The sequence below is a fragment of the Populus alba genome, chromosome 1, assembly GCF_005239225.2.
Source record: "Populus alba chromosome 1, ASM523922v2, whole genome shotgun sequence".
Classification (NCBI taxonomy): Eukaryota; Viridiplantae; Streptophyta; class Magnoliopsida; order Malpighiales; family Salicaceae; genus Populus; species Populus alba.
The window spans coordinates 11,835,520-11,848,249 of record NC_133284.1 but is presented as its reverse complement, the minus strand read 5'-3'; the positions used below and the strand labels follow the sequence as shown (position 1 = coordinate 11,848,249).

General features: G+C 33.6%; 2 protein-coding genes across 3 annotated transcripts; one reads left to right on the top strand and one right to left on the bottom strand.

Annotated features, from left to right (window-relative positions):
• Positions 1-1,285: 1,285 nt before the first annotated feature.
• On the bottom strand, positions 1,286-6,861 carry LOC118038628 (SH3 domain-containing protein 1-like). 2 transcript variants are annotated; one of them, XM_035045040.2, is made up of 10 exons: positions 6,346-6,854; positions 6,154-6,267; positions 5,986-6,055; positions 5,746-5,894; positions 5,196-5,297; positions 4,922-5,122; positions 4,205-4,267; positions 3,831-3,995; positions 2,217-2,291; positions 1,286-1,699 (listed from the first exon to the last, which is right to left on the bottom strand). In XM_035045040.2, the coding sequence occupies exons 1-10, from the start codon at positions 6,403-6,405 to the stop codon at positions 1,574-1,576; spliced, it is 1,125 nt and encodes a 374-aa protein (XP_034900931.1). In that variant the 5' UTR covers positions 6,406-6,854; the 3' UTR covers positions 1,286-1,573. The 2 variants fall into 2 exon arrangements, with proteins under 2 accessions (XP_034900931.1, XP_034900932.1); XM_035045041.2 differs by lacking the exon at positions 3,831-3,995 and having other exon boundaries at positions 6,346-6,861.
• A 1,673-nt stretch (positions 6,862-8,534) lies between these two features.
• Positions 8,535-12,550, top strand: LOC118038629 (cell division control protein 48 homolog B). The gene is made up of 12 exons (XM_035045042.2): positions 8,535-8,814; positions 8,924-8,968; positions 9,057-9,112; positions 9,242-9,391; positions 9,568-9,675; positions 9,828-9,927; positions 10,138-10,416; positions 10,553-10,722; positions 10,967-11,095; positions 11,365-11,452; positions 11,569-11,646; positions 11,922-12,550. Exons 1-12 carry the CDS (start codon positions 8,602-8,604, stop codon positions 12,390-12,392), a joined length of 1,887 nt encoding a protein of 628 aa, XP_034900933.1. The 5' UTR covers positions 8,535-8,601; the 3' UTR covers positions 12,393-12,550.
• Positions 12,551-12,730: the final 180 nt, after the last annotated feature.

The following is a 12,730-nucleotide window of genomic DNA, read 5'->3' as shown; positions in this document are numbered from 1 at the left end:
TTTAAATTGGCCATTAATTTGGGCTATAAAAATGAATTAATAAAATAATAAAATAAAGATGAATAAAAATATTGAGCATTGTAGCAATCTATAATGCATATGGATAGATGTTTTTACCACATGGGTTAGAGCCCGTTTGGCTCTGTGGCTGTGGTTTCGGCTGCGTTTTATTTAAAATGTAGTTTGCAGCTGTTTGGTTAAGAAAAAAATTGATTTACTGTTCGCTGGACCCCATTTAATTTCTACGTTAGAAACGCAAGAAAAGAAAAACAATAATTTCTTACTTTTTTTTACTGTTCATGTTAATTGCATTGTTCAAAGAACAATGCAATTAACATGAACAGTGCAATTCTCTTGCACTGTTCACTTGCTTGCGTGAACTTTTTTTTTTTTAGTGTGTTATTTTTTTAACATTTTAAAAAAAAAAAACTAGTTTAGAGTGAATTTTATACCTGATAATATTTTATCTTATTTTATTACATGCTAAAAATATTATGAAAACTGTAGTTTTTCTCGTTTATATTTCGTACGTAATGGAATTATAAATAGTTTCATGCAATAATAGAAAATATTTTATATAAAAGTATGATTTATTTCATGATATAATAGTAATAGTTAAATTAAAAATCATCAGTATTAATATATATTTTTAAAATTATTTTATAACCTCAATTTTAAAAGCATTCTTAACCAAACACATTAAACTACTTTTTCTTTAATTTCAATTTCAACCATAGTTTTTACCAAACACTTATTTTTTCAAACCAACCTCAACTAAAAGTACTTTTTATAAAACAATTTTTTTTCAAACTACAACCACAACAGAAACCATAATACCAAACACACTCCTAGTATTTTCTACTAGCTATGGAGAATTTTAGGGTTGCAACCGAGTTTTTTTTTTTGCACTGGAAAATAAAATATTCAAGTCATTAGAATTTTTTTTTTTTAATAGCAAATGAGCCGAACACTAAAATCTTCCAACCTATCCCGTATTCAATCAAAACAAACAAAATATTATAAAATAAACATTTCATATTTATATTTAATCAATTAATTTAATTTAAAATTATCTCAATTTACACCCACAATTTTGAAGTGTCGAATTTTCTGGCTTTAACTGGATTACACAGAATGGAATAGTAAAAGGAGCAACTAAAATCTTTCTTGTTAAAGCTTCGTCAATGGCTGAAAAAGTTCAAAAACTTGCTGGAATCTAGAGGATTGCTTAACCCAAACTGTAACTAATCACTACAGCATCTGCTTGAGAAATAACACGACAAAATGAGAGGAAAAGAATCCCCAGGGCATTTTATTATCCAACAAAAATTACTGCAAGGGGAAAAGGTACACAACATTAAAAGCTGCTTATTGGCCTTATTTTCGTAAACACAATAAATAGAGAGATGCGGAAAAGAAAAGGAAGGCTAAGTTAGGAGAGCACAATCTCATCACACATACACTACCACGCCAGAAGGAACTGCATTCAATAACATGTTGTAACCACTAGTGCATAGAATTGGACTCTGATATAAACAAAACATATACACCTTTTGTACATAAATAATTTGGATCAAGGAGGTGAGCTTTCTTCCATTATCTTGCTTGCAGGTGCTGTTTCATGCTTTTCTATGTAAGCAGAAGGAAACCATCCAGCCTTGCCTTTGCATTCTCCTTCTGACCACCCTGTCGGAGCCACCTTGTGATATTATCAGCAAAAGATTAGGAAAGGGGAATTGGAGGGAAAAGGAAAAGGAAAAAGATTGAAGCTCAAGTTGCCTTTTCTGAAACATATATTTGCGCGTATTAAAAACACTCCCCCAGAGTCATTTACTAAAGAAGAAGACAAGGACTTCTGATCTAAGGATATAACAATAAATATATTTGTTGTGTGTGTGTGTGTGATGGTGTTCAACAAAAAGAAAAAGAATTCACAGATTTATAACAGACAAAACTGCCAACTGCAAGCACCACACCCATGCTCATACAGGCATTGGTGCAAAATCATTTTACAGGCTGAGCTCTATGGTAAAGGAATATACAATACAACTATATATTTAAGTGAATATGCATGCTTCATATAATGTGAGTATGCATGCATGTATGGATGTATGGATGTAGGATGAGTAGGATTAATAATTCAAAATCATTTTCAAAGATGGCCTATAATGGAACAGTCTATAGGTCATCAAAGGCATTATCAGTAGAGAAAGTACCTGCCGGACCACAACAAAATCATCAATAAATAGACTTAACTCCCCTTCTGCTTGAGCATCGAATGGGTGTATAACCTGCAAAGAGTTAAAAAATAAAATGAAATTAAGACCAAAAATAACAAAAAAAAGCAGTGAATCTCTTAAGAAAACATCTTTTGCACTGGTAGAAAATTCCATGACAGTAAAAAGCTACATGTGGATCCTTATTTAAGTAGTGTGGCATACAGTTGTGAACAAATAAATCAGTGAGATAAGAACATGCTTTCAAGGGTAACACCTTTGAATACCAGTTTGAAGAACAATTTTGCTCCACATAAAGAAATTCTTAATCTGACTATGATTGTTTAACAGTCACGTAGCAGGTTTAATTAGTTTACTGATGCTCATGCATCTTTGTTACTTTCAGGTCTTTTTAGATATTGAATCTTAGGTTTTCCATTTTCCTTAAGTTATCGTGTTTACTTCCAGCTCTTCAAGCATCCTTACTATCACTTAAGTAAATACAACTTTTATAACCCACAAATAAAATGGTGGCCATAATTAGAAAAAAAAACTCATGTACTTCCCATGATAAAGTTTGGCATAGTATCTCTTCAAACTCATGTACTTCCCACAAATAAAAAACTCATGTACATGCAAGTTTTTTTTCAAAGAAAAATATCACTAAAGTTGTATTTTAATGGGGAAAGATAAAGGTTATCTTTTGCTTATAAAAGAAACATGCACCTTCAAATCACAATATCATTTTGAAACAAAAACTTTTTTTAAAAAAGAAGCAAATAGTTGGAAAAGTAAGGTCCAAGTATCAACTTTTAACTTCCTTTTCATTTGACTACTAGTTCATGACTGCTTCCATCACCAACTGGCACTGACACCCTCACTGTGCACAATAAAAAGATCAGTGCCATTGTTTCCACACCATTGACCCATAGCTACTGCCACTACCCTATAGTATTGCAGCCAGTAGGCCTATCTTCTTCACTCCACTACTGCCAAAGTTTTCTTTCCTTTTCCAGCTCTTTTAAATTAAATAAATTAACTATTTACCAACATTAAATACAATTCTTTGTTGGTGTAGTTGACCAAACAAATTAATTATTGTCAACATAAAAAACAATTACTTGTTGGAGTAATGCAGTCGACCAGCAAACTGTTTGCATGGTATTGGACCCCTAGTTACATGCTATCCAATGAATATTTGACCGTATATTTGGAGGTCCCACAACCTACTCTATCAAAAAAGAGTTGAAATTAAACTAATAACTTTATTTCAAGTACAAGGAACAGAAGGATGCTGCATCCACATTGGCAAATGAGATGATCAAGTAATCTTGCACATGCCATTACAAGGAATAAAGATATAGTGTGATAGTTTTAAGAGAAAAAAAGGAATCAAACATCATGATATGTATTAGGTAGTTTTAAGCGAAAAACAAGAATCAAACATCACGAGCTGTGTAGGCACTTTCTCATATTTCAAGTCAAAAGCTGTGCAAGAGGAGAGACGATGGAAGAAATCAAATAGTGTTCTACAATATTTAATTATTTTTTTCTTTCTGGTGTGGCAGGGTTTGAGAGAAGAGGTGGGATATTCAAAGTGATCAAACATCTTACTTTTGCAATGTAAAGTGCATCCTTATGTGCATCCTTATGATTAGGGTGCATGTGATTTTCAGATCCATTTGAAGTGTTATTCTTGGGTTCAGGTGGGAAAATCACATCTCTCTGTGTGGTCGCCGACTGTAATGCAGACTCGTTTAATTGCTCCTCGAGAATCATCTACATCAATCATAAACATTTTGGAATTGCACCAGTAATAATCTATCTCAAACATAAAATTAGATTATAGTACGGTAATGTTTTGAGCACCTGAAAGTGAAGAAAGCATGCATGGAGTGATAAAAGAATATGATTTTCAAAAAACTATAAGTGATATATGTGTGCACATGCACATAAACAAGCCAGGTCCACGGTTGCAAAGAACAAACCTCTGCATGTAGCTTATCCAAAATAGTAAGAACATGTTGATGATAACATCTCTCAGCATCTACCTGAAAATGATTTGATTTTTTTTTAGATCAATGTGCAGAAAAGAAATAACTTTTACCTAAACCAAATTTGATAAAGCAGCACAAATTTTAAATACAGTAAACCCCTCTTAACTTTGCAATCATGAAATTAAGCAAGATATTTATACCAGGAAAATGGGTGGGGAACTTTATCAGGACAAGAAAAATTTTGAAACGGTAAAAGGAAGGATACATGGCTAGCTACAAAGAGAGATATGCAGAAGCAAGTGCCAAATTGAATTTGCTGAAAAGGGAGATGAACCATAAGAATACCTTTGCCCAAATAGGCAAGGAGTACATGAGGTAACATCCCTCCCCAAACCCTCCAAACTTTCCTAATTCTTTATCCCATTTGACACCTATCTTGTCACATATCAACAAGAGAAAAGTACTGAACCAAAACGAATATGAACATGGATAAAATGTTTTTGGCTTTAGCTACGCCAGTCACATGAATGCTTCTTTAAGATTCTGTTGAATTGCTATACTCCATTCACAACAGGTGTTTAGATGGTCAAAGTTGTCAACCACTATAGATCGTGGTCCTGGAAGCTGAAAGATCATCATAGGCAGAGAGATTCGTGCACACACAAAAGCACCCATACACAGGAAAGAAAGAAGAAAAGCATGCAATACCATACTAAACAACCGCTGAGCAGTAATCTCTTGCTGTTGATTTTCAACTGAAGACATGGCAGCTGCTGCTTCTCTCCCAAGAGCCATCATTGTAGATTTAAGTTCAGTCAACCTTGCCTCTGCAGCTTGAAGCTTCATGAAACTCTCTGCAGATATTTCAGAATCCCTGGTTTTCGACCGCCGCCTCATTGCTTCAGCTGCCTGCCAAGAACATATCACCATGAATCTACCACAATTCCTACAACTGTTACACCCACGAGACACCAAAGCTTACCTGAGCTTCAACCTCTTGACGAAGTTTGTCATAACGGTGAGTCAAGTGGCGAGCATCCTCCAAAGGAGCTCCAGTTATTAAAGCCCGAAGTGGCTTAGAAACCTAAATATTGAAATCCTGTAACACAATTAGGAACATAAAAGGAGATGGAAAAACCTTATTTTTTCTTAAATGACAGCTTACACTAAAAATCCCATCATTAATTCTTGGCAATATACATGTAGGGCTTAAAAACTAATAATAACAATAATTTCGTTTCTATCATATCAATTTGTCTATCTTACAATTTTTTTCTTCATGCTTTCATTGAACACGCTTGATGAAATAACAATTGGAGGGTCACTTATACAATGCAGAGTAACTAATTCTAGGCAGGAACTACAATTACTTATGACATCTGAACTTGGCAGAAAAATTCAAAAGAAGCAATGATCCCTGAATATATAATAAATGGAACACATTTACATTAGCATGAATATATGCTTAAGTATTCCTAAACTACCACCATTCAGTTTGCATTGAGATTATTCCTAACTGGCAGTAAAATTACCTGATCATTAAGAACCCCAAGAAATATTTCCTTCTCATTTTCCATCAAATTATGCGAGGCACCAAACTGAAGAACAGTCCTTGCGACATAATTATTCTCGCTCTGGTTCTCAGCTCCGTATTTACAACACTCATCAGCCAACTTTCGCACTAAGAAAATCCCAAAGCCAAAAATCTCACATATCAACCTCAAAGAAAACAAATCATAACAAGGTAGTCACAAAGCAAAATCCATACTCACATATTTCCATTTGCTTCGAACTTATAGATACAAAACCTTCAGCACCGCGAACAATATTCTTCTGAAAATGCTGGTATTTTAAAGTGAAATAAAACACCAAAAAAAATAATCAAAATTTTGCCTCAATAAAAAAAGGAAAACCAAACCAAATCAAATAAATAACTGCACCTTGGCAGCTCTGGTTGAATTGTAGAGATTTTGAAGATGCTGGTAGCATTGTAATTCTGCTTCGTCAACAATAATTCCTTCATTACTAAAATGTCCCAAATGTTTCAACACTGCCTGCAAACAAACAAACAAACACAAAATTTGAAAAAAAAAAAAAAACAGCAAAAGAGAATCTGAACTGAAATTAATTACCTGTTGCTGCTTTGCAACTTGCTCTCTAAGCCTGGTAGCTTGCTTTTTTATGGCTTCCATGTAAATGAAAAACTATCAACTACTCACTGTACAACTTCTATTCTGAGCAGTTAAAACAGTTACACAACCAAACTTTGTTAGAGAGAAGATTTAGATCGCCTGAGGCTGCTCAAATCGAGGAGGCGATTAAGCAAGAAAGTGAGTTTTTTTCCGGAAAGAGAATTTTGATTTGTTTGTAGCTAGCTTTACAGGCAACACGGAAAGGGAAAGGGAAACGTGAGGACAGATAAATGGGGGAAAGTGGGAACTGTCTGTCGGGTAAGAATTTAGAATTAGAAAGGTGTTTTGTTCATACAGCAAGTAAAAAAAATTAAGTTTATTTTTTAAAAAATATAATGTAAAAATCATCATAAACATACTTCAAATTTTTACCCTTTTGACGTGGGTCTGTTAGGAGGAGAGCATTCACGCGCTGGCTGCTCCGCTGATCGGGTGGTTGTTTGACGCGTTAGAAAATGGGAAGAGGCGGAAAATGAAATTTCAAAGAAGAAATATTAAACGAGCAATTTCTAGAAATGGTGATTTAGTTTTCTTGCTATTGTATACTAATTACATGTATGCCGTATCATGGGATTGATTAATTTTATTTAACATGATAGAAAAAATTAGATCAGAAAATTTATTTAATATTATTATTAAATTTGATATAATAAATTAATTTTGAAATTTATTTTACGTGACTTTTTATCTAACTTAAATTTAAAATTAAAATTATATGAAAGTTATAATGATATGTTCAAGAACGGATCAATGCAGAGGACAGCCTGGGCAGATTTTTTTAAAAATAAAACTTTTAGGTCCGAGGAGGGTTTGGGACCAAGTCGTAATTATGGAAAATTTGAGACAAGAGTGTAATAAGGTGTGAATGCCTTCTTTATGCAAAACTTAATTGAAGTTTGATAATAATTATTTTTTAAAATATTTTTTATTTAAAAAATATATTAAAATTTATTTTTTTATTTTTTAAAATTTATTTTTAATATTGACATATTAAAATAATTTAAAAACATAAAAAAAATATCAATTTGAAGTAGTGAAAAAAATATAAATTTTTAATTTTTTTAAAAAATATTTTTAAAAACGCGAAAACAAATAGGATCGACTGGCAGGATGTGAAAGGTTTTTTTTTTATTTAATTAAATAATAATAATAAAAAATAATAATTGCAAAAATATTTGAATAAAATAAAAAAAAATCATGTAGGGTTGAAAGAAAAAACAGCACATGCTAATATGAGAAAGAAATTCTATAATTTTATTTGAAAATCAAATAAAAATTAAACAATATTTTATTAAAAATCTTACAAAAATATTTATAATTCGCTTATTTTAATTAATTTCAATTAAAATTGAATGCCATAAGGCTTGACATGCCACACTGTTTAATTGACTAATACATTTTAAGTTAATCTAAGTTTCATTAATCTAATTTTAAATTGAATAAAAAAATAAAATAGATGACCATGCGTAATTGTTGCAGTCGTTCAACCACTGCAATGACATTATAAAAAAACAATCTAGGTGAATTTTTTATCAAAAAAACTTAAATTTTAATTCATTTTTACCTAAAATACCTTATAATCTTAAAAAATCAATTTTTTCAAACAAAAAAATCAATTTAGGAATGTGTTTGGTATATTGTGATGTATAATAATTTTTAAAAATATTTTTTTATTTAAAAATATATTAAAATAATGTTTTTCCTAGATTTTTAATATTAATACATCAAAATTATTAAAAAATATATTAAAAATAAATATTTAATATTTTTTTTTAAAAAATAACTTTTCAAAAACACCGGGCAAACTCACTTCCAAATACAAAAAAATTTTAAAAATATTAAATCATAAAAAAAACAGGTTACTAATCCACGGTATCTTGGGATGAACAAATTTTTCAAGAGGAGAAATAGATTTCTTCTCAATCTCAAAATTAATTAATTCCTGATGGGTAATTTAATTTCTTGTCCTAAAACTTTTCTAGATTTTACCTCATTTAAAATTGGACAGGACTAGAGGAGTTACATTGGAAAATAAAATTAAAAGGGCGTAACTGACAAAACAATACATTTTAGAGATCAAGCTGAAAACTACACAAACTTAAAAGGCCTTTACCTCTACTTTAATCATCAATTTTTTTTGGCACCAAGACGCTTAAAAAATCCCTATTTTCTCTCTGCTATCGCTCTCTCTCTCAAATGGAACCTCCCACCAGCAGCAGCGGCAGCAGCAGCAGCGGCTTCGGCGGCAGCGGCAGCGGCAGCAAAGTCAACAACGGAACTGAAAACTCAAACAACGAGTGGAAAGCCGAAGAAGCAATTGGTGGAAATAAAGCGGCTCTCGAAGCTTTAAGAGAGCTCATTACTTTCCCTCTTCTCTACTCGCGTGAAGCTCAGAAACTCGGTCTAAAAGTAACTAAAACCTAATTTTACTCAATAATTACATTTTTTGATTGATTATGATCATGCTACAGCTTTAATTTCAAGTTAATTAATTAATTAATTTGGTTTTTGATTCTAGTGGCCAACAGGTTTGCTTCTGTACGGTCCACCAGGAACCGGAAAGGTAAATAGTTTTTAATCATTTTATTAATCCAATAAATTGTTCTCTTTGATTCTAAATTTATTTATTTATCTTGTTTTTTCTTCCGCAGACAAGTTTGGTACGAGCAGTTGTACGCGAATGCGGGGCGCATTTAATTGTCATTAGGTAATTTGATTTTGTTTTTCTTCTTTTTTTTCTCGACTAATGATTTTATGTATTTCTGAATTAATAGTTTTATTTATTTATTTATTTTTTGGCTTGAGTTTGATGTGATTTGTGACAATTTTTTTGTAGTCCACATTTCGTTCATAGAGCGCATGCTGGAGAAAGCGAGAGAGTTCTACGTGAGGCTTTTTCAGATGCATTGTCTCATGCTGTGGCAGGCAAGCCATCAGTTATTTTTATTGATGAAATTGATGCCTTGTGTCATCGTCGCGATTCAAGGTAGTGGAGAAAGGATGGTTAGATTTTGCTGCAGCTTTACCTGTTCTTTAGATTTATACAATTGCTTTGTTGTAGTTTTTGTGTTAGTTTGTTTTCTTGGCTTGCTGTTGTCTTGATAAGAACATAAAGAGGTAAACTTCTCCATTCATATATTTAAATTAGGCCTTCAAATGCAGACGGGAGCAAGATGTTCGTGTAGCCTCTCAACTATTTGCTTTGATGGATGCCAACAAGCCCTCATCTACATCTTCAGCTCAAGTTGTTGTGATTGCATCAACTAATAGGTTAGTTTGTTGCTTTTGATATGTTTGAGGTTTTGTTCTATTGAAATGAAGTAGAAGCAATCCGACACAGAAGCTTTTTATTAGCCCTTTTTTTATGGCTGTGTTGTACATATTGTTTAATCTTAACTAATATATATATATTCTGTTTAAAGAGTGGATGCAATTGACCCTGCATTAAGAAGATCTGGTCGTTTTGATGCTGAAATAGAAGTTACTACACCTACAGAAGAGGAGCGATTGCAAATTCTCAAGGTAGCATGCAAATCTTTCAATATCTATGAGCATCATAAGAGTCAATTTTTATGAAACATATATCAGCCCATCTGAGTTGCCAGTTGATGTTATTACTAGAAGTATGATCATGGCTCTTCTTGTTTGATGGAATGTTGATTGGAAAAAGGTTTGTAATGTGGCAGTAGTGGCATGATTTTATCATGATTTTTTCTTCTTGATTGTTCTCAGCTATATACAAGGAAGCTTCATTTGGATCCTAATGTTAACTTACATGCTATAGCTGCATCTTGTAATGGATATGTTGGGGCTGATTTGGAAGCTTTATGTCGCGAAGCTACCATGTCCGCTCTTAATTCTTTGGATACAAGTGAGGATGCTGGTGTGCAATTAACGATGGATGACTGGAAGCATGCTAAATCTGTGGTTGGCCCTAGCATAACAAGAGGTGTGACAATGGAAATCCCCAAAGTGTCTTGGGAAGATATTGGTGGACTGAAGGATTTAAAAGTCTGTAACTATGTCTTAATTTTGTATCTAAATCCTTCCTGATGACTTTAAGGATGCTCAACTTTATATATGTTAGCTCTGCACTTCAATTTGGTATTGAAACTGACGCAGAAGTTAACCATACTTCCTATGTTAGAAAAAGCTCCAACAAGCTGTTGAATGGCCTATCAAACATTCTGCTGCATTTGCAAGGATGGGAATATCACCAATTCGTGGAGTTCTTCTGCATGGACCTCCAGGATGCTCAAAAACCACTCTTGCTAAAGCTGCAGCTAATGCTGCTCAAGCTTCCTTTTTTTCCTTGAGGTATCATTGTACTGTATTTTCATATCTCATAAAATGGAAGTGTTTTTCACGAAGAACGGATATCTTTTGAAAGCTTTATTATTCAGAATTTAGTGTACATACTTGATAACTGGGATATTAGAGGTGGCCGTTTCAAAACTGATTTTTGTTGATTGATAATCCATGCTGAATTTATAAAAACAGAGAGGGTAAGAAGGGGAACCAAAGATTTATATTTCTTGAAAACTCATAAAGCATAAATCAGTGGTGCAGAACTCTATTCAATGTACGTTGGAGAGGGGGAAGCATTGCTGCGCCATACATTTCAGAGAGCTCGCCTTGCAGCACCAAGCATAATATTCTTTGATGAGGCTGATGTTGTTGCTGCAAAAAGGTTAGTGTGGAGGTTTCCTATATGTTGCTGCTGAAAAATGATTGTTTCTCTTAAACTGTTTCTGCAAATGTTTTCTGTGGTAAGTGGGTAATTATTTCATTGAGCTTCTTCAAGTTGGTGTATAATAAATGCAATCATGGGCACATGTGGAAATATGTATAACATTTTCTTCATTCACACCGCACGGAGTAATGCGGTTGTTCTTATGATTGATTTTTTAAAACAACTGATAAAAAAATGGTTCTCAAAGCACTTCTATTCAATGGCAGAGGTGGGACTTCAAGTAACAGCACTACCGTAGGAGAGAGGCTTCTGTCAACGTTACTGACTGAAATGGATGGTTTAGAGCAGTCTAAAGTAGGTGCTAGTCACATGATTGAGTTTATCATTTATCTTGAAACTATAGTTGTGAGGAGTTATAGATAACATCTAACCCTTTTTTTGTGGCTCAAACATTTGCTCAATTCCATCAGGGAATTCTTGTGCTGGCTGCCACAAATCGTCCTCATGCAATTGATGCTGCACTTATGCGCCCTGGACGTTTTGATTTGGTGAGGAGTGCAATTTTAAAAGTTTTCTATATCTTGTACCTGTTACCCCTTCTTTTTGCTGGCCTTACAAATGGTTTAACAATCATTTCCTTAGTTAGTCTTTTTGTCTGCTGCGTATTTGAAGATGCCCCTAACATCATAGCTATGAGCTCACTATTCCTGATTACCTTGTGATCTTTTGCATGAGACGGTGCCAAAATCACAATAAAGCCATTCATTCTTTATGCAGATGACATCTTTAAATGTTGTTTAATTTCATTTATATGAACCTGCAGGTGCTGTATGTGCCACCCCCTGATTTAGAGGCTCGATATGAGATACTTGGTGTTCACACACGTAAAATGAAAATAAGTAATGATGTTGACCTGAGAAGAATAGCAGAAGATTCTGAGCTCTTCACCGGGGCTGAGCTGGAGGGCCTTTGTCGGGAAGCTGGTATTGTAGCTCTGAGGGAAAACATATCTGCCACTGTCGTATGCAATCGTCATTTCCAGAGAGTAAAGGAGTCGTTAAAACCAGCTTTAACAAGAGCTGAAGTTGAAAGATATTCATCATTTATGAAGACTAAACAAAAGAGATCTGGCGCAATTGAATTTGATCCTAAACCCAATACTGAGTGCAAAAGGAATTTGTTGGATTCGATGCTTTCAGTCAAAGCTGGTGTTCTTAGCTTAGTAGTACTTGCTGCTTCTAAATATTTTCTTATGTTTACCAAGTCAGCTAGACCTGATGTACCAGCAACCTGAAAAGGCTGGTTACATATCTCTACATGACTGTTGGGGCTGTGCTTTTCTTTCCAGATTCTCATTCTTTACCAGGGAAATTATGTTTTGAGTTGGTCTCTTACAGACCGCCTAATAGGTTTTGTGTTTCCTTGAAAGTAATTGTGCCGAAGTTTGGTCTTGGTTCGTGTCTTTGGGTAGCGTGTATCGGGATTTTTGCAACCTGGCTAGTATATTTTTTTTTTTGAAAACTAGCACAATGCTAAGGATTTTAAGACAGCAACCGTAAAAACAAATTCATTGTGTTGATCCAAATAATCTGATTTCAAATTCACTGTGCCATCCAGGGGAAGAATTAGCCT

Excerpts from the sequence above, each read along its gene's own strand:
- LOC118038628 (XM_035045040.2), bottom strand. The coding sequence starts at position 6,405 with ATGGAAGCCATAAAAAAGCAAGCTACCAGGCTTAGAGAGCAAGTTGCA. Across the intron at positions 5,123-5,195 it reads GTCAAGAGGTTGAAGCTCAG|GCAGCTGAAGCAATGAGGCG; the intron begins GTAAGCTTTGGT and ends TGTTCTTGGCAG. Across the intron at positions 1,700-2,216 it reads ATTTTGTTGTGGTCCGGCAG|GTGGCTCCGACAGGGTGGTC; the intron begins GTACTTTCTCTA and ends TAATATCACAAG.
- LOC118038629 (XM_035045042.2), top strand. The coding sequence starts at position 8,602 with ATGGAACCTCCCACCAGCAGCAGCGGCAGCAGCAGCAGCGGCTTCGGC. Across the intron at positions 8,815-8,923 it reads CTCAGAAACTCGGTCTAAAA|TGGCCAACAGGTTTGCTTCT; the intron begins GTAACTAAAACC and ends TTTTGATTCTAG. Across the intron at positions 9,392-9,567 it reads TGTCATCGTCGCGATTCAAG|ACGGGAGCAAGATGTTCGTG; the intron begins GTAGTGGAGAAA and ends CTTCAAATGCAG.